Source organism: Acartia tonsa, chromosome 10, assembly GCF_053477335.1.
Source record: "Acartia tonsa isolate MP-2025a chromosome 10, ASM5347733v1, whole genome shotgun sequence".
Classification (NCBI taxonomy): Eukaryota; Metazoa; Arthropoda; class Copepoda; order Calanoida; family Acartiidae; genus Acartia; species Acartia tonsa.
Window position 1 is genome coordinate 1211452 of NC_137269.1, and position 26532 is coordinate 1237983.

Here is a 26532-nt window from a genome sequence, read left to right on the forward strand (position 1 = left end):
TTAAAAAATAAAATGCACTTTGAATTTAATTGAACAGATTTAACATGCCTAAATTAGAAATTATTTTTCAAATGAAAATAGAATTTTCTCATTTTGGTGGCATTATCAACTTGTGCTATTGTAATAGATATGATTGAACCACTTATCAAATATTTATATTTCTGCAGGTTTCTGAGATCCAGAATTCTGGAGCAGAATGTATCCTGGTCACTTCTGGAGCCGTCGCATTCGGAAAGCAAAAGTTGTCCCAGGTAGAGTTGCCTATAGAAATGTAATTAAATGGTAAAGGGGGAGGTAGGTTGTGCTAAAATTCCCTAAAGGTGTTAGTTTTAAGGCTTAAAAACAGTAGAACGATAATATTCCCTAAATATAAATTTTGTTTGCCTATTCTATTCAATAAGGAATACACATATTTTGTGAATATTATAGTTCTATTGTTTTAAGTCTTGAAACTCACACCTTTACGGAATTTTAGCACAACCTACCTCTCCTTTTTAAAAAAAAAAACCCTCATATCTTTGCATTATAACATAGGAGGTCATATTATAGACAGTTTTCCGCAGATAGTATAAATATTTTTCAAATTTAGCGTATCTTAAGCACATTTCATTGGACTTATATTTTTTACTAAAAAAAACTTAGCTGCAGGCGGTCTATGCTATCTATAAGTCTAAAACGAAAGGACGTTAATCTTTTAATGATTTCAGAAAGGCATCTGCCTTAAAAACCAATCTCTTTTTAATCTAGGAACTGTTGATGTCAATGTCTATGAGAGAGACTCTGTCCTCGGTGGACCGTACAAGCGAGCTCAAGAGTATTGCCCACAATGAGTTGAAGCGCCCCAACGCCGCTGTCGGTCAGAGCGGACTGATGGCCCTGTACGAGGCTATGTTCAGAAACTATGGCATCCTTGTTGGACAGGTATAGTTGTCGCATTTTTTTTCTCAACCCATTCGCGGATTTTTTGCTGGAAAAATAATCTAAATTTATTTCTAGTATCGCTTCGAATCCGATTAATATCCGGTGGATTAAAACCGGTTCTCAGCAATACTAAAAATATACATAGCATCGTATTATATCTAGTTTTCTACGAATATAAAAATTTACAATCATTAGATTAAAACCATTTTTTTGCCCGTGCCTTCGGCATTTAAGGTGCTAAAAAAATGGTTTTAATATTATATAATTGTACACTTTATGTCTTTAGAAAGTTGTTTATATTAGGATGCGATAAATAACAACCCTGATTTTCCGAAGATAATGAAAGTCCCTCAACAGATTATTACGTCATACGATAAAATAACCAATTAGAGGCCAGCATAAATTTTACTATTGGTCAATTACAGTCTATACAGGCCTCTCATTGGCTATTCTATCGTTTGACGTCATAATCTTCTGATTTTCCACCAAAAGTCACAAGCTATTTAAGGCAGAATACCATTATTATTCTTGAATTGTACTATCACTGGTGCTAAAGATAAAATATGATTTTATTTTTAAAGATACAACAAATAATTTTTTTCCTGTACGTTTTGACGTCAACGATATTTGTGAATATTCTATTATTAACACTATGTAAGATTTATAGTGAATATTAAATTATTCTTTTAATAGCAAGTTTTTAAAAAAATTCTTTATGATTTCTTCTAAGGGGGAGGTAGGTTGTGCTAAAAATCCGTAATGGAGTGAGTTTTAAGGCTTAAAAACAGTAGTAAAACGATAAAATTTATGTTGACTTAAATTAAATTGTTTATAGTTCTTTTCAATAAGGAATACACATATTTAGTGAATATTATCGTTCTACTACTGTTTTTTACCTTAAAACTCACACCTTTACGGATTTTTAGCACAACCTAATTCCCCCTTTTTGATAGCTATCTCAAATTAAAATTTTTATATCTAATTTAATTCAAATGTTCTATTTTTTTGCCTGTATACAAAGTTTGATTTAATAACGCTTGGAATGGATGTATTGCCGTATATAGATGGACAATCATACCTATGTATTTCTAGAAATATATCGTAAACATATGATTCAATCCCCCACCAAGCGACGCTATTATACTTAATCATAAGAATTAATTTTTGTATAGCTGACTTGTTAAATAAAAAAAATTCTATATCTTAACAAAATGTGACACTTTTTACCCAATAATGTGGTCTAATTATTCCTACGTCGTGTTGCTATTGGTCTATTAAGGGATTGGGGCGTTTTCCTCTATCAATTTTTTTTTTGGGGGGGGGGGGTAATTACCCCCCATGAAATCTGTTGGCAGGGATAAATTTTGTTTACCCCACCCAAAATTTACCCGCGGGGTAAAATTGTTTGGGGAAGGGGGTAAATACCCCCTTCTAAATGGTTGGGGGTGCCTACGGCACCCCCAAGGTAGGGGTAAATTTTAAATGGGAGGGGTAAAATGAAAAATATTTTTGGGGTGCCTACGTCTATGACCGGTTCCTATCCACCGGATTCGAATAAATACGAGAAATTTATTTACACTTTTTTAGACTAAAATTTATTATTTTGCTTTAAGTACTGAATTTGTTGTGTTCTTTTGTCCTGTCCTCTTACATTAGAGCTTTGGTATTTTGGATGTTTTTATTCTTGTGCGAATAGATTCTATTGTTAGATCTTTATTGAAAATTTATGGTAATCTAATAAGAATTAGAATTTTTCCTTGACATTTTGTTATTAAATCTTAAAAACAAATATAGAATGCTTAAAATAAGTTTAATCTGCAAAAATTATGCAAAAAACTTATTACTATATTTTTTATAAAGATAATCTTTAGATAATGATACTGGTTTTTATTCATATTTAGGGAATTTTAGATTTTATAAGGAGATAATCAAAGATTATTGCACCAAACTTCCATATATATTAAAATTTTTATTTACTGAATCCGGCATTGAATTGTACTTTAATAATTTAAGGAAGTAATAAGCGTTAAAAAAACAAGGATGACAGGATGAAAAAATAAATTGATTAGATGTTGAGTGGCCGTAAATTATGAACAAAGAGAGGGGTAGGTTTCTGGCAGAGTCCGTAAAGGTGTGTTTTTTAAGGCTTAAAAATAGTAGAACGATAATATTCACTAAATATGTGTATTCCTTATTATTGAAAAAAACTGTAGATAAAAATTAAGGAATACACATATTTAGTAAATAATATCGTTCTACTACTGTTTTTAAGACTTAAAACTCACACCTTTACGCACCTTTTGGCACAACCTACCATCCCTTTAATGAAATTCACAAAAACTTTTACATGCTTTTTGGCATAGGGAATTTTCAGAAATTATTTTAGCAGCCTATCTTTAATTGAAGCCGAGAAAATCACCTTAAGCGAAAAACTTAGCTGATACATTTTGAATCTTAGAGCTGCTTCGCTAGTAAAATATTAAAATTAGACCCTATAATTTCTATATTTGTCAAGGTATTGGTGACCAAGCAGGACTTCAAGAACGCGAACACCCGGGAGCAGTTGTTCAACACCATCAGAGAGCTGATGGCCCTGAACATCATCCCTGTAATCAACACCAACGATGCCGTGTCTCCCCCACCCCAGGTTCGTGGGTTTTTCATCTTAGTTAGCAATTCGTAAGGAGGGGAGATTGAAAATTGTTAACTTAAGTTAATAATATGTGTTTGTTATCTTTGAAGACTTTTTAAAAATCTTCATTCAAGAAATAGGAGCTTACACAATAATCCATAAAATTGTGAGTAACCCTCCAGTCAAATGCGCTTATTAAGTCTAATATTTCTTAATGTTGACCAAATGCATAGTTAAATCAAACGCATATTAAAAAACAGTTTGACCTAATAAGCATATTTGACTGGAATCTTACTCCTAACTTTACGGATTATTGCTTAAGCTTCTATTCCTTTTGTTTCCAAACATTTCCAATAATAATCTACAGAAGGATACATATTGTAAATATGTAGGTTTAGTCCTGTGCCTATCCATTTAGATCCCTGTTTCTAGCCCTCGTTGTCATTTTTAGGTAAGCTTCATATTGATCCCATGATAGCTTATGCATTTTATATGTCCTCTTCGGGTACAAAGCCTCTATTAATCAATTGTTTTACGCTTCATACTAAGGATTCAGTCGTAATTGTTTTTTCTTTGGTAATAAAAATCGTAAAATAATCATGAAAGTTAATATTTTAGCATACAAGTGTTTTGTAATTGTAATATTTTAATATAAAATTGTTATTATGCTAAAAGTTGTTACACAGTTCAAAATGAATAAAATTCTTCTTGGCTGATTTGGTAATCTGTATGGATGAATATATATAATCAAATCAGGGATCTTAAGGGATAAGACAAAAAAGTTAAATGTACATATCCGAAATGTTGATACATAAAAATTAATTTTTCTGTTTATACAAATTACTGGCGGAAAAGTTTGTACCAGGTTAATCAAGATTGAATAAAACTTAACTATCCATTGATTTAAGACAGGGAATAAGTGTTTTTATCATTATATGTTCTGTACCTCAATCGTTGGCTCAAAACTTTGGGTACTTTAAGTGTTTTTTAAAAGGTTGGTTTCTGAACTTTTATCTTTCTATCTATGTTTCTGCAACTACAAAAGTACTAGCGGCTACGCCCCTAGGGACTTCTACTTTAAATTTTAGTTTGGAAAGTAATGTTTTCTAGGGGCGATTTCTCTTGGGGGACCCTCCTCCACAATAGTTAGAAACCTTCCCATGGCCTGTTAGAAGCTACCCCAAAAAGAATAACAATTTTGGTTCAGTGGTTAGCGAGAGCCTTCGGCACACAGACATATACAGATCCTGTTAATTCTAAGGTGATAATGGTCAAAATATTTTTGCACTGCAAAATTATACACTATTCAGGATAACGCCGACGCCAGTGGCTCCTTGAACATAACGGACAACGACAGCCTCGCCTCTACCATCGCTGTTGATGTGGGCGCAGATCTTGCCATCCTCATGTCCGACGTGGAGGGAATATTCGACAAGCCCCCCAAGGAGGAGGGAGCCAAGCTGCTGCACTATTTCAACCCTAAGAACATTGATAGGTAATAATCAGGGTTGGGCCGGATATCCGGTCCAGCCGGATATCCGGTTATTTTCAATATCCGGTCGGATACCAGATATTAAAACTATCCGGTTATATGATATCCAGCTGATTTTTGACGCCGGTTATCCGGTTATCCGGCCGGATATCCGGTAATTTGTCGGATATCGTACGTTGACCAGATATCCGGCCCAACCCTAGTAATAATTTGATTCGAGGATATACCACTGCACTGGAAGGATATCTGTTATTCCTTTACATTTTTGCCAGACAATCAATTCCTTTAAAATTTTCTATAATTATTTTTATTAAGCTATTTCACTGGAGTTACTTAATTAACATTTTAAGATTTTTCTTTGATTAAAAAAAATACATATTTTTATAATTTTGTCCCAATTATAAAAAATTTTCAGTTCTTTTCAGCATGGCTTCGAAACAGATTAATATCCGCTGGATTAGAATATTAAAATAAAAATCATAAAGTTAACACCAGTTATATTTTAATATCCGCGGAAACCTGTCTATTATAAGTTGCGATAAATAACTATTCCTTAATACCAATATTCATGTTTTAAAATCAAAATAATTTTTAGTTTGAAGTTTGGGGAGAAGTCTAACTACGGTACAGGTGGCATGGAGTCCAAGGTAAAGAGCGCCAGCTACGCCCTCAGCAATGGGTGCAGCGTTGTTATCTGTAATGGCATGAAGTACAATACCATCAGGTTAATATTAACTATTAACTAGAGAAACATCCAACAGATAACCAACCCTTTGATTGCACGACCTTTGTCTGAGAAGTCTTAACTGTGCATAGTAATCAGTTGCCCCTGTTTATGGGCCAATGCATTCCCTCTACTCTAGTTATTTATGTCTCGCACCTTACATAGCAGCAATAGTAACCATTTTTAACGTCTCAACGAGTGCCATTGCCGCGCCAAACCGGGGTGAACTGGATCGCCCTGATTTAGCGCACCACTAAACAATTTAAAGATCCAGCTAAGGATGGAAATTCATGATTGTGGAATTCATAGGACTATTTCAACAGTAATAGATTTCACATTTTATTAAATCTTCATAATTTATATTATCTTTAATACATTATGTAAAACATCAGTAATTAGATCAAATTATCGAGAATAATAGTTATTTCTTTCATCGTATTATAAACAGCTTTCCGCGTATATAAAATGTACAATTATAAGATTAAAACCAGTTTTTGTAGCCCCGAGGTGCCGAAGGCACGGGCTAAAAAACTGGTTTTAATCTTATGATAGTACATTTTTATATACGTAGAAAGCTGGATATAATACGATGCTAGACATAGTTTTTTCGTATGGATGAGAACCGGTTCCAATCCACCGGATTCGAATGAATACGAGAAGTATCATTAAAATGAGTACATTAGTTGAGTGTTTTTCTATAAAATTGTTTCATTCATTTTATGCATTTGGTATTAAACATTGAAACAAAATTCTCAAAATATATTTTCTACAAAGAAGTGTGTTCTTACTGTGTAGTTAGCTCTAGCCGCGCGTTTTTTGAGATTTTAAAATGTTGATCATTTGAATGCAACTTTCAATGATTTTTATTAAATTCATAATAAAGATTCTAAAACATCCCTTCGCCTGTAGGGGCGAAGCTTTAAAGAGGCTAATTGCAAGGAAATTTTTAAAAACTTCAAAAAAGAGAAAAAAGTTATAAAATATTAATAAATATGAAAAATATAAAAAGTTATAAAAATTTACAAAAAGTTATAAAAATTTGCAAAAAGTTTAAAAAAATTATAAAATATAAAAAATCTACAAAATGTAAAAAAAATTTTACAAAATTTTTGTTTACATTTTTTAGGGAAACGCCCCTATAGGCTAGGGGCAAAGCGGCAAGTGATATAAAAAAATCTTAAATCTGAATAAAAAATATTATGTCTTTTGAAGTATGACGGATTGACAGACTAGTCGACTAAGTTAGTTGTGTACTAAATGCTCTTAAAATTTTAAAGTGGACCTTCACAAATTTTTTTTTGCTGCATATCCTAACTAGCAGTTGAAAATATCAGATTTATACACAAAATTACCCCTTCTTTAGATAACAATTAGTGGTTAAAACAACTTAATGAACCAACCAATCAAAATTCATTAAAAGTCCCAAAAGCCAACATATAAGAAAATATCATTATAAAACTTTGGGAACTAGTATAATATACACTCGAATATCCCTCCCTCCCTAAAATTATGGCGTTGTTTTACTTTTTTTGACGTTTTCTTTTGTATGAACATTAACTTAAAATTTTACTTTACTTAACACCTTCAGTGTTAAAAATATGAAGATAATTAATTTATACTTGAAAAGAGATTTATAGGCTAAAAGCTAATGGAGCTATTCATACAAGGATAATAGAATCCAAGGGTTAGAGGTCTATAAAAAAAAACATAAACATAAACATTCTTTCCAACTGAAAAAGTTTAGATTTTTAAAAGAATGATTAATACTTTTTAAAAGTTTCTTTTAATTAGGGAAAACAACAGGATTTTAATCAACTACAATATACTATTTTTTTGGTTTGTTCGTTAAGGTTTGCCAATCACTAAACCGATGTATGGAAATTTAGTAAAGGTTATGGGATAATTTAATACAATTGGTTTTATGCTAATTTTGATTCCATCCTTTCTTCCCTTCTTGGACAGGACCCTTAGATGCTAGGGATGCAGCTGCTAGTTGAAGACTTTATTTTTAGCTTTATTCGCTTTCAAATATATGCATATGTCATAAAGTTAAAAATAATTTCATGAAGCGTTATTGAAAGCGAAGCTTTCTAAAAATTTAGGGTTAGTTTTCATGCACGTTTGTAAAAGAAAGGCTTATTACAATCGTTGCAAATTACACTCAGTGGCTTGTCGAGCACTAAAACCGTAATCTTCAGTGCTCGATGGACATTTTAAAGGGAAAGCATTATTTTTTTCTATATATTTTGAAAAAGTGTTCTTGAAGGCGAAGTAACTCTATGATAACGTCTATATTTATTATTTAATGTCTAATTTTGGGAAAATTCGGCGTTAATTTTTGTGAGTTTGTTGAATGTCACTATTTTGGATAATGTCATCCTTGTCAGTTGCTTAAATAATCATAATATTTATTTTCATATCCTAATATATTTTGCTAATTTTGTTTCATTAGAAATCAATTATCTAAATTAGTTGAGTAACTATTTGAACGGAATTTGTTTTTGCTTATTTTGATATTTCAATGGATAAAAATAACACTATTGACGTGTAGTAATAGCAAGAACAAACAGCTAAATATTCTAATAAAGTGTATTAATTCAAGACAAGTTAAACATACAATAATAATATTAAATATAATGGCAACTATTCACTTTTATGTTCGTGCCGAGTTGCAGAGCAATGTCTTGCTCCGAAACGGTTGACACAAGAACTAAAAGCTAATATACAAAATACATGCATTGCTCTCAAGTCAGGAAGAAAGGGACTATACATCACATTTCTCCCTGGCTTTAACATGAACCTGGATTTCAAACTGTAATATTTCAGATTGAATATAACAATATGTTTTTTACATGTTAATTATCATATATATTATGAGTAGCATTAAACGCTTATTAAATAGATAATAATTGATCTGGTATGACACCTGCCATATTTTTTTTTCTTTTTTTTTTTATATTTTATTTCCAGATCTTTAAACACTTCATATACATTTTTTTATTATTTTGGTTCCTTAGAACTCTTTTGTGTTTTTTATATTCCTTTTTTCTTTATGTGTTTTTTTTTTTCTTTTTAATATTTTTTTTTAAAAAAAAAACATTGATTAACATATAATCATTGAAAATGCATTGATTAACACATAATGCATTAATTACATAGTTATCATAAATGCATGATATAAAAATAACACTGGTTAACATATAACCATCAGATTTAAACATGGCATTATAGAGCATTAATATGAAACATTAATTTTAAACCTTTTCGAGACTACTACTGCCTCAACAAATATTAAATACATAAAATAAAATAAAATATGAATTAATACACATAAACTATAATTATTACTTTCTTTTTCCAGACGCTCTGCTCTTCTTGCCAGATTCTTCAATATCCATAGGCATGATAGCTTCATCATCATTCACTCCAAGTTTTGCGGTCTCATCACACAAGCCGTCTTGAGACATCCTTGCCTCAGTATCACCAAGCATATGGAAACATCTTTCAAATCCACTAGTAACCGCAACCGAAATCGAGGTTGCAACGTTATCAACCTCCTCCTGATTATCCAAAATCTTTTGATGCTTACGACTAACCTCCTCCCCAAATTTATCAAGCATCATCAATATTCCAGGCGTGTGCTCCATCCTCATTTCCTCCCTCGCTTGTTCATCAACACGCCATTGCTGACCTGACAATTCAAGGTCCAGACAAACAGGAATGTTCGGATTTAAGGGCTGATCCAGCTGAACACAAACAGGATCCCCAAACCGAGTAACCAATTTGAAATCACCCTCAAACCACTCATTTACTTTGTGTTCAGGATTAAACTTCCACTCAATATTGGTTGTCAACAAACTTGTATAAACTTTTCCATCCAACTCCAATCTAAGTTCCTTTACTACATTCTCTAAAGTAGTATCTGGATCACATAACAATATCTGCTTGGCTAGAGTCGGACGAAGACGCTTGCAGCGCATCTGCATTTCCCAGGTCAAAACTCTTGCGTCTACTTTATCATTCACCAAACTACCTGCGTATGTGGCACTCACCAGATTCTCAATTATTTCTCTTTGTCCATCCAATCTAACATAACGTATCTCAGCTGGCATCTCTCCACTGGTGATTAAACTCACCGAATTCACGTTTACAATGCGTGGAATGAAAACCGATAAGTTCATGTATTCATTCACCTGAATAGAGTCAATAAACACTTTAGCACTCAAATCCTGTTCAGACTTTCCTTCAAGCCAATCATTTTGTAACTCGAACAAAGTTGTGGATGGCATCTGCTTCAGAATAAAGGAGACTTTATTCACGACGTCTTTCCAATGTGCCAGGAGCCGGATAGCTGACACAACCTGCGTCTTCAACCGCGCATCAACGCTATTACCCACCGTTCTCAACACCGTCTGAAGGCTCATTCGACCATCTGCAGGTATGACGTCAATTTTTGAAAGTTGATGCCAATCATCAAGTTCCCCCATATGTTTGATTATGGGTAACAATTCTCCCAACGTTTGGCAGCTTTTTCTCTCATCTCCATCCAGGTATTCAATCTTGGCAAGCAACACCAAACTTGGTAATATTTCGCAAACAAGCTTAGAGAGAAATATGGTTGCACTCAATTTATTCAAACTAGTTGTCTCATTCCATGACAACTTTCTGTTTATAGCTTTAGAATGCTCACCAGCCGCCATCAGGTTGAGGTGTCTTGAGTTCTGGCTGGTAAAGATAGGGATCCTGTCCACAGGCCAGTCTATGGAGTTGATGCATCTCCCCATCTCTAACTGCACCGAAAGCATGTTTATTAAATTCAACTTAAACCTTGGTTCATTATCAATAAGACAAGCTAAATTTGTAAGTGGCATGTCCTCACTGCTCAAAAATATATTCCTCGTTGACCTGCCCACACTCAACGTCGGCAGCTCGATGCGCGACATTACCAACACCAGCCGAGATGCAGAGTTGCTGACCAACGCAGACACCGGTAGACCAGGTTTGACTTGATTTCCTTCATTGACAGATTGTTTGTGGCGGCCATCTTCTTCGTTGCTCAATAACTTTTGATTCATTGTTGCCGCCGTAACCAACCTGCAAAATACAATATAATTAAATTTCAGCATCAGAATTTAAAATCTAGAATTAAATTCTTCCTCAGTAAATCTTTTTTTATAACACCATGAACAACAACAATACAAAACTACCAACATGGGAATTATACCTAACAACAACATTAACACAATCAAAACAAACTTAGCAAACAATGGTAGTATATCTTTGAACAAATGTTCTAAACCAAACCAAGAACCTGTAACCTGTTCGAAAAATGACAACTTATGATCAACAAAATCCAACTTAGAAGCTTGTCCATTAAAGTCCTCAAAATCCTCTAACCCCTGATATCTAATAGTCTTATTAAAATCAGCAATAAACACCTTTTCATCGTTAAGAAAAATCTTTTGTCCCACATGTTCAGATTTTTCATTGGCAATGTGCAGAATTTCGAGTCCCTGCCCCTGATTCCCAAGGAACAAATTAGCTGTCAACTTCAAAAATACCGGACTTTGCGAGCAATTCAACAATTTTATGTCCTCTACTGCAACAATCATTCTACTATATTCTTGTATTCCAACTGTCTCACCTTTATATTCCACCAGCAAATGTCCTACTGCACATCCATAATCCACACCTAACTTTACTGGAATTTCAACCGCTGTACACTTTTCATACTTAGCAATTTCTCCCAGGTATATAATCCTGAACCCATGATGCAACTGTACATTGGATCTAACTTCTGTTTGAGCACATCTAGAAATACTAAAAAGTTCCATCATCCTCTCATTCCTTTCTCTACTAGCCAAAAACATAGCATTCAAATCAAATCTAGCTTCCTGTTTTAACAAATCCCCAAAATAACTTCTAACAGCTGCCCTCGGTTCCTCTAAAAACTTGATACCCTCCAATTCTGTTACAAAAATATTGAAATCCAGATGTTGCAAAGTAAGTTTCTCTGTTCCCATAACTTTAACTAAAATATTCCTTTCCGAGTTAGAAACAAAAAGCTGTTCATTCCACGTAGTTAAATTAAATGTATCTTGAAAAACTACCTTAAAATTACTGGCCGGTTTTCGTACTACATATGGAAAATATGGTGAAGTTGATGTTGCCCACAAATGTTTTTCTTCAAAGTTCGCCACAATCGTCTTTTTATCATAATCCATAACAACATTTCCCTTGATCAAAACTGGTGTATTTTTTACTAAAATATGCAAAGTCCCAATAGCAAAACCTAAATTGAACCACATATTGTGCGCGTATATTCCCAGTGTCTTGCATTGAATATTTTCACCACCAACATCCCAGAAAGGTGACAATGTTCCATTAACCGTGAAACTGTGAACAGTTGGCAAGTCTATGTTCACTTTAAAACTAATACCATCATGCTGATACTTGCCAGAATGAAAAATCCTTCTACATTCATCCATACTCAACTCTACCTGTTTTTCATGTGGCACGTCTAATACGTGCACATGACTCGCAGTGCCGCAAAACCAGCGCTCCAATTTTAGCCTAACCTCACAACTAATAGCCTCCGACAGTATAAAATCGGTTTCTGCTAACCCCAGTAATTCCACAGATCTGACCGGTTCCATCCTATCATGCAAACAGGCAGCTGATCTAAGTTCAACATCACTTATTTGAGAACAATCATAAGCTGCTAACCGTGGATCCTGTGACGTATACATACCACCAACAATAATAAAACAATAAGTCTGCATCACAACAACAAATAACAAAATATCCAAGTACCTGACTCCTCTATCATCCTTGGATTTCTTCACAGGTATTGGTCCAGCACGTCCACTCTTTGAACTACAAGCGTCAGGCGACCTCTTTCGCATACCACGATCTCCATCTCGTCTATTCCGGTCATGTCTGTCACCACCGCCGCTTCCTCTCTTGTCATCACGCTCCCGACGGTTTTCATGGTAATCTCTTCTCCTGTCCATCCTTCCGCCTTCCAACCACCTCTGGACTAGCGCCACAACTATTCTCCTCTTCAGAAACGCCTGTAAATACTTCTCAGTTCTCTCTTGTCCAGTTCTCCAATTTCTGTCAAGGCACTCCAATAACTCTCAACTAGAACAGGATCCTTCTCCAGGCTACGACTGAATTCTCTCGCCTTCAATCTGGACGCTATTTGACTGGCCGTCTCTGCTCCAATTCCTGCAATAAGACACAATTTAGGATCTTCTAATTGATATACAGTATCCAATATTAACTCTCCTTGTTCGTCCGTCGATAATTTAGATATCCTATCTTTACTATCCTCTAAAGCAGTACGTGACAATATATCAACATTAGTATGCATCTTGCCCTGCCTATGTACAACCTCATAACTGAAGGTGGATAAAAAGTTTATCCACCTTATGGTGAGACCAACAAAATATCCGTTCTGCCTCCAAGTAGATAGATGTTTCAGTGCAGCTGAATCAGTTCTCACGATAAACTTCTTGTGTCTCAAATAACATTCAAATCTTTCAACAGCATTTACTAATGCACATAATTCTCCTTTATGCGCTGCATAATTGGCTTCATGAGTTGAACAAACACGTGACTAACACGATATCATCTTCTCTTGACCATTTTGTTTTTGACTTAACACCGCAGACATAGCTGTAGATGACCAATCTGTATCCAACACAAATGGTTCAGCCTCCATCCTCCAATCCGGGAATGATTTACTTATTTCTTCACAGAACAATTCTCTAGTCTTTGTAAAGGCTTCCATACTTTTTTCATCCCATTCTATTTTACTACTGTTTCTGAATTTGTTCAATGGTGCCGTAATATCAGAAAAATTCTTGAAATATGAACCATAATAATTTATGAAACCAGTAAATCTTTGAATATCTTTACCTGTTTCAGGTACTGGCCAATTCTTAATCTTTTCAATATATGCTTGGTCCATAAATATGCCTTCTGCATTTATAATATGGCCCAGAAATTTCACTTCCTCTGCAAACAATGTACATTTTCCAAGATTAATCTTGAGGCCTGCTTCACAGAATGTTCGTAGTAGGGTATTCAGATGCTCCAGATGTTCCTCCACATTCATACTATATACAAGAACATCGTCCAAATAAACTAGGCAAAATGCCCTTAATTCAGGACTCAAATCCATTACTCTATCCATCAACTTTACAAATGCACTTGGAGCATTGGTCAATCCGAACGGTAGCCTCTTGAAGCAATACTGCCGTCCATTAGAACAAAATGCTGTATATTTCCTGACAGATTCCTTCAAGTGCATTGAATTATACGCCGAAGTAAGGTCAATAGACGTAAAAATCTTCTTTCCTCCAAGTTTGTCAAATAGCTCACCAATGTTAGGCAAAGGGTAACAGATCTTCTCAGTTATCTCTTTTAACGAGCGGTAGTCCAGGACAAACCTGACTTTCACCTCGTTAGTATTTCCCACCTTCTTCTTAACAGCAAAGATTCCAGAATTAAACGGTGAATTACATTCTTCTATCACATCTGTTTCCAACCATAAATCAATCTGTTCTTTTAGTTTCTCTGCATGATGAGGATTGAGTCTAATCATTCTATTTTTGAAAGGTTGAGCTCCAGGAACCAACTGAATGTCATACTCCTCCAAAGTACAAGATCCAATATCCGTAGGGTCAATCGATAACGCCTTGAAATTCTTTAAAAACAAACCAACTATTCTTCCTTTCAAAGAGACATTATCTTTTAAAAACGGAACTTTATCCAACTTCAATTTATCTTTAATAAAACGAATCTTCTTTAATGTTGTTGACACATCTTCTTTAACTCTGTTCTCTTGCAACATCGCTATCTTCTCCGCTAAAAACAAATTTCCAACCAAAGTACCAGCAGGAACAGATTTCTTAACAGTTTCAAAATTCGTAATTTTAGTCATAATTTTACCGTTTTTTCCCACCTCAGTAATTCCTTCATTTATCAACAAGTTATTTTGGCTACAGTAACCTTGTCTAGGAGCTATATAACACAACTGTCCTTCAGACATATTTCCCTTAGTTGAAACTTCTACCACCACTGTACTTAATGCTGGAATTTCTATTCGATTTTTCAATGAACAAATCCATTTTTGGTCTTGTAACTCAGCTACATTAATCTCAGGTTTCTTAGTTCTTGCCTTCTCCAGTTTCTCCAAAACCGTATGAACCAAATTCTTCACTACAATTTTTCGTTTAGCTACCAAATTCACACTGATTCCATGCATCTCAATCCTGTTGCCATCCTTGGCAAATATCGTCTTCACGTGATTTTTGTTCAGCCAATGACTGCCTAGATTCATAGGTACAGTCATGCCAGAAATAACAAAGCAATCTTCTTGAAAACTGTGACCTCCAATCTGAAATTCAACATTCCGAACAACACCATCAATCTTGATGCTGGAACCCTGCACGCCTGTTGCTTTCGAATCCGTTTCTTCAATCATACAATCAAGCTTTCTAGCCAACACTTGAGATATCAGGCAGCCTCGTGCATTGCCGCTGTCAATTAAGGTCAGGATTTCCATGCCACCAATCTTCGTTGGAACGTAGACTTCAGCCGCTCCAGCCGCCATCTCAGAATCTTCATGAAACTTATAAACAGCTATCTAACCAACACCAGCAGTTATGAGGTTGTAACTATCCAATTGTCTATCAAATAACTATCTATCTGTCTACAACAAATAACAAAATAACGGAATAAAACAAATCACTCACCGACAATATTTCATCCACCAACAGAAACGTCCAAAATATCTCTTAATCCACAATCAACAAAACTTCTCTCCGGCCAACAGAAACATCCCAAAATATCTCTTAATCCACAATCAGTAAAACTTCTCTTCGGCCAATCTAAAATATTACAAACTTTTAGATGCCAATTGATGGATAAATCACTTTAAATAAGAATTAATATCGGTATTAATATATATATATATATAACAAATTGTTTACAAGACTACTTTTCGAACAGCAATATATATATAATGGTAATCAAATATTAACAGCATAAAACAAAATCTTAACCACTCACCATCAAATAAATAATGATGACAGTATCTCTCAATCACCACAAATACTCTTCTCGGCCAATCTAAAATTAAATACAATTATTTTAGATGCCATATTTAAATGTTTTCACTGAACAAATAAACTTGCAACACATTCAATAAAAGAAATTGTATTAAGAAATATAACATGATCAAATATTATCAATCACCGAGCAAATTAATCTTTCCAAATACCATAAATTCAATTCTTTTGTAATTCAATAAAATATTACCTAACAAAACTATTATTGTCAGATTAAAACTGAGATGTATAAAAGGTTTAAAAGTCGAAATTCAACTAACTATATATCTCAATACCTGAGAGCACCTTCTTGCGCAGCTCTGCTTCTCTGCGCAGCTCAACTTTCTGCGCATGGAACGCCCCACGCCTGATAATCATTGCAGCTACCTCTCTACACCACCCCATTTTGCACATACCAGCTCTGAGAGATAGTGCAAATTTCTTTGCAAATATGTTCACTCCCCCTTTTTCTCAAACAAGAGAGACAGCTCCACCATATTTGCGCATACCAACTCTGAGAGATAGTGCAAACTTCTTTGCAAATATGTTCATTCCCCCTTTCTCCTCAAACAAAAGAGACAGCTCCACCATATTTGCGCATACCAACTCCGAGAAACAACCCCTCCCTTCCTTCATAGAGAGAGACTACTCCACGATTATATCTAATGCATTATAACAATTTTGCTTCAAGAAATTCTAAACCTCATAAAAAATTTTGCTGAATCAACATTACTAAATCGCAATATAATTGTTTTAAAATCAAATACTTTAAACCACAATAACTGACTCAACTTTTAAAACAATTTTCCACATTTCATCAAAATTTAATATTTTTCAAATATCTAATTTCACATTTTTATCAAATTTGATTCAATTTAAAATTCAAATTAATATTTTTCAATAGCAATTTTACAAAATTGTATTCCTAATTCGTTTTTCATTTTCACTTTTTATTATTCTTATCTCTGTTAGACTCCACAACAGTCTGAAACAAAAATGAATTTTCCTAATTTCAACAAAACATAATCAAAAACTAAATTAATTATTTTGATTTCCATTATAACATAATCTCATAATTTCATATACGTTTATAAACAATATGTTATCTTTTCATAATTCAAAATAAACCATCAAAATAAATTATCACAAAATTAGAGTTGCTTCGTTCACTCTTTATCATTAATTTTGTTTTGTTGTTGTTTATTTACAATGCGCATAAATCAAAACAATGCCGCGTAACAAGTAGAAAACGGAATAAGGTTTTAATGATCATAATACATACAAAACATTAATACCATAAAATGTCATCTATAATAGCATTATTCCATGCCTCAACTTCCGCTACAAGATCATCTTCATAATCGCTTGCCCCTAAACCATCGACATACGCCACTTCCTTCGTATCCTCCCCTTCTTTCACCTCTCCTTCAATTTAACCAACCAATTTCTTTTTATCAATACTATTTTCATTCTTTTTAAAACTCTTTTGCCCCGTCTTATAAGGAACAAAAGGCTTGTTTCCCCACCGCAAAAAGTATTTTCCTTTAGGATTAGGCAACTTTTTATCTCTAATATCAAAACAATCCCTCATCATGTGACCTTTTCTGTTGCAATAATAACAAATAAAACCACCTTGAATTGCGCCAATTAAAGGAATAAGTTCAGCTGGTCCACCAAATTCATCAGCTAAATCAATTTCACATTGATTTATTTCATATGACAAATTATCGTCATCACTAACCTGATCAATAGTTACAGGATTTGACTTGGAACCAACGCCACCAACCATCGTTTTAGCCAAAGCCATCTGGTTTGTTGTACATCCTCTAGCCATTGACCCTGAAATTTGGTTAAATTGTAGCCCTTTAACAATCAGTTGTGCTTTAACTATTAACTCTGTCCGAAACTTCGTTATCATTCGCACTTGTCCGTCACGCTCCAAATCCAACGCAAATTGACGCATCTGATTAGCCAAAAGTGGAGATAAGATCACATTACACACTTGAGAATAGAAATCCATAAACATATCATCAGTTGGTTTCGGATACGCACGTTTCCAGAAAGATAGTATCTTATCAAAAAATGCATCAATCTTATCATTCTCATGTTGCTTAACACTCAAATACGCATCTTTACACACATTTTTCATGTCGGGTGGTAAAAATGTCTCTCGCATCTTACACAAGTACCCCTTTAATGTTAATCGTCTATTCTCCATATCAGCAGGTTTTAGTGTATAACCACAAGCGGTTCTTACACCCACACACTTATCAAACAAAATTTCCTTACACACTTGATGATTAGTCATATGATAACGTCTAGTAGTCATCCAAAATCTCTCCAAATAATCATCAAAGAAAATCACATCATCGTCAACCGCAAATTCAGGCGCATTTTTTCTGAACTGATCATCAAGTTTAGCACACGTTTCATTGTACCTATGAACATTCTCCTCCCCCTGCGAAACATACAGAGATCTATCGGGTACATAAACAAGAGATTTACACCAACTAACCTGCGATTCACTCAGTCCAGCTTCAAAAAAATTGAGCGTATTAAAATCCTCCGCTTTAACCTCAGAAAGGGCTGGCCACCACATGAGAACTCCATTGTAGATATTATCCACAGCATCAACCTTAGACAACTCCCAAAGTTCTATGATCTTATCCTCATGATCTTGCATACCACCAAAAATAGTTCGAGAACCACTAGCAAACAAGTTAGGCTTCTCCTCTGAACCTCCAGATCCTCCAGCCGTCCGCTGCCACGGCATAGAATTATTCAAACCATTCTGCTGGTTATTCGAACCATTCTGCCGGTTATTCGAACCATTCTGCTGGTCATTCATACTATTCTGCTGGGCAATCTTTTCTAGAATTCGCTGCTGGCCAGTCATAAACTCATCCACAACTGTCACATTCTCGGTTTTGATATCATTATCAACACTAGGCACCACCACCTTATCAAGACGATCTTCCAAATCGTCCAACCGAGTAGCCAGTCCAGTAACCGCAGCACTATTAGTATCAACATTATCCGTCAACTCCTGAATTTTCGTCTCCAGCGGCGCCATACGCCCACCCAGCTCCGCCGCCACATTATCAATTCTAGTTCCAAGAGCATGGATCTCATTCTTGACCGTACCCCAAAAACTTAACATGTGCACATCCCTCTCCTCCTGAGACATCTTGGAAATCAGATTCCCTTTGGGAGCGTAGGTTCGAATCCTACCGACTGCGCCAAAATGACGTGTAGTAATAGCAAGAACAAACAGCTAAATATTCTAATAAAGTGTATTAATTCAAGACAAGTTAAACATACAATAATAATATTAAATATAATGGCAACTATTCACTTTTATGTTCGTGCCGAGTTGCAGAGCAATGTCTTGCTCCGAAACGGTTGACACAAGAACTAAAAGCTAATATACAAAATACATGCATTGCTCTCAAGTCAGGAAGAAAGGGACTATACATCACACTATTTTGCTCTGTATTAAAAGCAAAATTACGCTATAATTGTATGAATAGTTTTAGTTTAGTTAAAGATTGTAAATTTCTATTAACCCTTACTCATAAGCATAGAACTTGCCATAATGATTCCTGTATCGGTTAGGTACACTTAAAATGCATTTTAGCTTTATGGTAACATATTTTTTTTATCATCCATTCTTATAACGACTTTTTACAATGTTAGAAGCAAAACAGTTGTAAAAAATAATTATATTCAGCATTATGAATTTTTTATGTTCTTCAGTTTAAAAAAATCTATTCTTAAATGCGTTGATATTCTAAATTTTATAATTTGCGTTTGTTTGACTGGTATATTGAGCTTCGCTTTTATAGATATTGTCATCCTTTTATATAAAGTAGTAAGTTTTTTTTTTGAAAGTAGCCTATATTTAAATGAAAACTTAATTGATCTTGTAATGGTTTTAGGCTATTTTGACCAAATATTTATGTTTAGGAACATAATGTCTGGACAGAACGTGGGAACAATGTTTGTTCCAATTGAAATGGAGGGAACCACCGTGGAAGTACTGGCTCAAAATTCCAGGTAAATCACAAGGGCGTGGCCAGAAATTTAAGCTGGGGGGGGGGGGGGGGATAATGAATCTATACACTTTTCAAATTTTAGAAGGAACTGTGGGTCAAAGGTATGGTCTTCAAAAATATTGCACGAAAAATACCATGGGATATAAAATGGGGATAGATGTCACCGCTTTTCGTCTACCTATTCTATTGACGTCTTATTTGAGTGAAATAGAAAGGGAAGGGGGAAAGAAACCCCCTAGAAGAGATGGGGTATAGGTATTTTTCGTCAATAGAATATGTAGGCAAAAAGTAGTTAAATCTATCCCCATTTTGCTAGGGCACTATAGACAGCTGCATCAAAATTACTTTGAATTCATTATTACAGGGCAATCTTTTCCTTATTGATTGATTTTAGACTTGGAAGTCGTAAGCTGTGCTCGCTGGCGGCTGAGGAGAGAGCCGACATTATCCGCTACCTGGCCAACAGTCTGGTCAGCCATGAACAGGAGATCATGGCGGCCAACCAACAGGATCTGGCCAATGCTCGGGCCACTGGAGTCACTGGACCTCTGTATGACAGGTAGAACATATATAGACCAGTGATAAGGCAATGAAGATTAATTAATGTACATCCCCAAACGAAAACTTTTGGTTGAAAAAATCAATTAAAGTGCCTAAAGTTTTAGTGTAAACGTGGTTAATATAGTAAAACTTTGGATAACAGTTTTATGTAAATGTATAATATATAGATTCATAGAATAGATGAATAAATAAAACGTATATCAATTATTTAAAAGGTGGATTCATATAGATGGATAATTAAATTTATGGAATAAATGTAACAGCATAAATATATATGTACATAATAGGGTTGGGCCGGATATCCGGCCATTTTCGATATCCGGCCGGTTACCGGATATTTAAACTATCTGGATACCGGATATCCGGCTGATTTTTACTGCCGGATATCGAGCTTTGGCAAGATATCCGGCCGGATACCGGATATTGAAACTATCCGGATACCGGATATCCGGTATCCGGCCAAAAAAGTATCCGGCCCAACCCTAGTACTTAACCATTTCACCAATTTCTAGTTAGATATTATTATGTAAAATGTTGTATTTTTAATTTATATCATTTTGTTTTAGACTTGAGCTGTCTACCAAGAAGCTTGAATCATTGGCTGCTGGCCTCATGCAGATTGCTGATACTAGCTATAATAATGTTGGAAAGGTATATAGCTTTATTTTATTTTGGCAATTTTAACAATAGATTTATCTCCCTAGATGGCCAATTAAACACGATAATCCGTGCAACATGAAAAGTAATTTCTAGCAGTTTAAATTTAAAAGTGGAAATAGTTATTTGTAAATAGTTTTAAGTGTTATCAGAAAACATTTAACTATTCAAAAACATAATTCTTATATGGATGATATGAAAACATAACTAGCTTTCCATACTAAATGTGTACAACTTCTAACCAATGATATGGTAGGATTATTCCTTCACTGTGTTTCTATGAATATTTACATCCAAAGAGATTAAATAACCAATCGCTCTGCTTAATAGTCATTTATCGCATTTTATTATAAACAGCTTTCCGCGGATATAGAATGTACAAATATAAGATTAGTATTTCTAGTATTTTTTTATGGCTGATAACCGGTTTTAATCCACCGGATATTCATCGGTTTCGAATGAATACGAGAATAGTTATTTCTTTCATCGTATTATGAACGGCTTTCCGCGGATATAGAATGTACAATTATAAGATTAAAACCAGTTTTTTAGCCTTGAGGTGCCGAAGGCACGGGCTAAAAAAATTGTTTTAATCTTATGATTGTGCATTTTTATATTCGTAGAAAGCTGGATATAATACGATGCTAGACATAGTTTGTTCGTAAGGATGAGAACCGGTTCCTATCCACCGGATTTCAATGAATATACGAGAAAAATTCTTATTTATTCCAGGTAATCAGAAGAACTAAGATTTCTGACAGTCTGGAGGTTATGCAGAAGACTGTTCCTATTGGAGTCCTAATGGTCATCTTCGAGTCGAGGCCTGATGCTCTTCCCCAGGTAGAATTCACCTTCTATTCATGGATCTAAAGGGATAAGACAATGGCCGATGAATTTAAATACGTTCCCAATTATAAGATACAATATTACCCATTCTATAGATTACATTAATTTTAGGTTGAAATATTTGGACATGCAACTTAATGAACTAACCATTAAAGATACAATAAATTATAGTCCCCAAAGTTGTTAAGCTAGCAATAATAAGTTTGGAAACTGCATGTTTTTACCCTACACCTAGTAAAAATGTTCAGATTTTTGCAAGCCAGCAAATGAGATAATGTTAAGCCGTCCGTAAATTATAGATAGTTAAAAGTTTTCTCTGTATTTTTAAAGGGGGGAGGCGGATGTGCCACTTTTTGAAACCAAAACTAAAAGTCAACAAAGGAACTCAACTAAAAAAAGAGTTACAGGTCTGAGATTTTGCATGGCAGTTGCTTAATAGAGGTATAATATGGAACTGTGAAGAAACGGCGGCGCAACCGCCGAAAACCGCCGTTTCCCGCCGATTTTTTTTTGCAATTTCTCGGCGGTTTTCGGCGGATGCGCCGCCGTTTCTTCACTGTTCCATATTGTAACCCTATAAAGCAACTGCCATGCAAAATCTCAGACCTGTAACTCTTTTTTTAGTTGAGTTCCTTTGACTTTTAGTTTTGGTTTCAAAAAGTGGCACATCCGCCTCCCCCCTTTATTGATAACTTACGTTAATATCATGCATTGTATTAGGTTGCCAGTTTGGCAATTGCCAGCGCCAACGGGCTGCTGTTGAAGGGTGGCAAGGAGGCTGCCAACACCAACCAGATGTTGATGCGCATCGTGAAGGAGGCCCTGGGCCGCTACGGGTGTGCTGACGCCATCTCCATGGTGAGTGGGAGGGACGAGGTGAGCGAGCTGCTCAAGTTGGACCAGTATATTGATCTGATCATTCCTCGCGGCTCAAATGAGATGGTCAAGTCTATTAAGGTAAATATATGTTGGTATCCTTTTATATAAAGTAGTAAGCTTTTTTGTCTGTAGCGAAGTATCTCGCAAACCGCTGAACCATTATGGTTCTCCTTTACAATGACGCTTCTTTTAGGTCCAAGGAATGTTTTTTAACTATTATGGGAGTTGGTATATCCCACAATAATTGCTCCTAGAGACTATTTTAGTGAGGCAAAATTAAGAATTCACCTCAGGATTCTGATTTCAAATAGATTATTTACTGACAGCCCCTGCTACTTAAAAATACTAACTATATTTTTTTAAATTTCTATTACACTTGGCAGGATCGTTCCAAGAGCATTCCAGTGTTGGGTCATGCTGATGGTATCTGCCACGTGTACCTGGACAAGGATGCCGACCCTGAGAAGGCCATCAAGATTGTGTCTGACAGCAAGACTGACTACCCCGCAGCCTGCAACGCCATGGAGACCCTGCTCGTTCACGAGTCTCTGGTCAATGATAACGAAACTTTTTACCAGGTAGTTTTCAATTTAGGGATCTTAAGGGATAAGATAATGAACGCTAGATTTATGTACATCCTTAATTAAGATAAACAAAATTACCTCTTCTTAGTTTAAAGCTGGGAAGTGTCTTTGAATTTGAAGGACTTATGAGAGAGTAGTGCCAGCTAGTTCAATATTTTTTTTAGTTTTTACTTCTGTCAACTTGGATATATATACCATTCGATATAAAGTTCTATTTTGAAATTAATTCTTCTTTCCTTGTAGCAAAACCTACAATTTATATGGAAAATTCCAGCATAGGAATAAACAAGTTTTGTTAATTACTATTTAAAAATAAATCTTATATTCTTAAATTTAAAAACCATAAAGATTTACAGTTTTATTTTAAAATAAATTCTTCTCCTTGTAACAAAACCTACAATTTATATGGAAATTACCAAATAGAAATAAACAAAATACTATAAAAAAATAAATATTATATCTTTAAAATTTTATAATTGTTTTCTATTTTATAACAACTGATTAACAAATATCTGTATCAAAATATGTTCTAATTTACAGGAAAATTATCAGGAACCAAATATTAGTTTGTTTACACAATTTTACGTAATTGTCTGTTGTGTTCATTAGATGGTTCAATAGTACAAAATATGCTCATGTTTTCCGTGTCTTATCCTATTGTATTAGGCTAGATTAGATTATACTGGGTAAAGGGTAGCCCTGTAGGGTTAGTGCCCTTTGAAGAAAGGCATAAGGAAAGGAAACTACTAAAAGATAAGGGGGGGGGGGGGTGGGTATCGGAATTATATTTTTTTTCTCTGAAACCAGACAATAGGGTGGGTCGATTTTGGACATTTGTTTTCTGAGACAAAAGCGGGGATCTGCAAATGATTTGTATGAGTATAATACACCTCTGGATGATTTAAAAGTCTTAAAACCACTGACGACCAGACATTCAATTGTATAGCTATTTGTAAAAGGGTGTCAAAAATTTATTGAATCAGAAACAAAGGATCCTGATTCTACTCCGCAATGCCTTTCCTGGGAGCACCATAAAGCCATAGTTCTGATTCAATAAATTGACACCCTTTTACAAATAGCTATAGCAATTGAATGTCTGGTCGTTGGTAAATAAAGGGTAAGGAAGCGAAATATGACTTTGACTGATTTATAGCCGGAAATTTGTTTAATTCCGATATGAACTCGTCCTACCAGACAATCTCAAGCTTTAAAGAACAAAAATGTACAGACCCAGACTATCTTAAACTTTTATTATTTAGGTTTGTCAAGCTTTAAAGAAGGCGAATGTACAGATCTTCTCTGGACCCAGACTATCTCAAACTTTCAATTTTTAGGTTTGTCAAGCTTTGAAGAAGGCGAATGTCCAGATCTTCTCTGGACCCAGACTATCTCAAACTTTCAATTTTTAGGTTTGTCAAGCTTTAAAGAAGGCGAATGTACAGATCTTCTCTGGACCCAGACTATCTCAAACTTTCAATTTTTAGGTTTGTCAAGCTTTAAAGAAGGCGAATGTACAGATCTTCTCTGGACCCAGACTATCTCAAACTCTTACTTTTGGACCACCTAAGGTAAATATTGATAAATTCATAGCTTGTAACTGCTGTGATTTTAAGTAGTGAAGCTACTCTAAGTAATTAAATTAAATTCCACCTCCCCTCTCATTTCTCTTTTCTCTTCCCCTTTTCTTTTATTACTCACCTTTCCTCTTCCCCTTTTCTTTTATTCCTCTTCTTCCCTCTTCCCCCTTTCTTTTATTCCTCTTCCCCATTTCTTTCATTCTTTTTCTTTCCTCTTCCCCCTTTCTTTCATTCCTCCTCTTCTTTCCTCTTCCCCTTTTCTTTCATTCCTCTTCTTTCCTCTTCCCTTTTTCTTTCATTCCTTTTCTTTTATTCCTCTTCAATTTTTCTTTCATAACTCTTCTTTTCTCTTCCCCTTTTCTTTCATTCCTCTTCTTTCCTCTTCCTTTTTTCTTTCATTCCTCTTCTTTCCTCTTCCCTTTTTCTTTCATTCCTTTTTTTTTATTCCTCTTCAATTTTTTCTTTCATTCCTCTTCTTTTCTCTTCTCCTTTTCTTTCATTCCTCTTCTTTCCTCTTCCCCTTTTCTTTCATTCCTTTTCTTTCCTCTTTCCCTTTTCTTTTATTCTTCTTCTTTTCTCTTCCTTTTTTCTTTCATTCCTCTTCTTTCCTCTTCCCTTTTTCTTTCATTCCTCTTCTTTCCTCTTCCCTTTTTCTTTCATTCCTTTGCTTTTATTCCTCTTCCCTTTTACTTTCATTCCTCTTCTTTTCTCTTCCCCTTTTCTTACATTCTTCTTCCACTTTTCTTTTATTCCTCTTCTTTCCTCTTCCCCTTTTCTTTCATTCCTCTTCTTTTCTCTTCCTTTTTTCTTTCATTCCTCTTCTTTCCTCTTCCCTTTTTCTTTCATTCCTCTTCTTTCCTCTTCCCTTTTTCTTTCATTCCTTTGCTTTTATTCCTCTTCCCTTTTACTTTCATTCCTCTTCTTTTCTCTTTCCCTTTTCTTCCATTCTTCTTCCACTTTTCTTTTATTCCTCTTCTTTCCTCTTCCCCTTTTCTTTCATTCATTTTCTTTCCTCTTTCCCTTTTATTTCATTCATCTTCCACTTTTATTTACTCTTCCCTTCTCAACCATTCCCTTCTCTAAACTTCCCCTCCTTTATCCTTCTTAACCCCATCACTATTACAAAATTTATTTACTTTATGAATCTAAACGTTAAGGCTGAGAAGCTGAGCACTGAATATGGAGACCTTGCCTGCACAGTGGAGATAGTATCTAACCTGGAAGAGGCTGTTGACCACATCCACAAGTATGGCTCCGGTCACACCGAGGTTATTGTGACAGAGTGTGAGGATACAGCTGACAAGTTCTTGGGTATGGTTGACTCTGCCTGTGTCTTCCATAATGCTAGCTCAAGGTAATTATACTGATTTATTAAATATGGGTAGGTCAAAATTCGTGAAGAATTTCTCTCGAAGTGTAATAGTTTTATGATAACCATAGTTCTTGGGTTTGGTTACTTACCACTCCATGAAATAGCCTAAACCCT

General features: G+C 34.9%; 1 protein-coding gene across 9 annotated transcripts in view; it reads left to right on the top strand.

The window, feature by feature from the left end:
• P5CS (Delta[1]-pyrroline-5-carboxylate synthase) overlaps positions 1-26532 on the top strand; it is a 78659-nt gene that overhangs the window by 51206 nt on the left and 921 nt on the right. For 6 of the 9 annotated variants that reach the window (XM_080175353.1, XM_080175355.1, XM_080175352.1 and 3 more), the window contains 13 exons: positions 168-251; positions 748-921; positions 3437-3568; positions 4864-5048; positions 5641-5769; positions 19854-19943; positions 20337-20501; positions 21070-21154; positions 21893-22000; positions 22727-22963; positions 23269-23463; positions 24954-25037; positions 26204-26400. In XM_080175353.1, the coding sequence (XP_080031479.1) occupies positions 168-251; positions 748-921; positions 3437-3568; positions 4864-5048; positions 5641-5769; positions 19854-19943; positions 20337-20501; positions 21070-21154; positions 21893-22000; positions 22727-22963; positions 23269-23463; positions 24954-25037; positions 26204-26400 (1865 nt within the window). Of the gene's footprint in view, positions 1-167; positions 252-747; positions 922-3436; positions 3569-4863; positions 5049-5640; positions 5770-19853; positions 19944-20336; positions 20502-21069; positions 21155-21892; positions 22001-22726; positions 22964-23268; positions 23464-24803; positions 24897-24953; positions 25038-26203; positions 26401-26532 lie in introns of those variants that run through there. The other 3 variants (XM_080175359.1, XM_080175361.1, XM_080175358.1) reach the window with 1 other exon arrangement.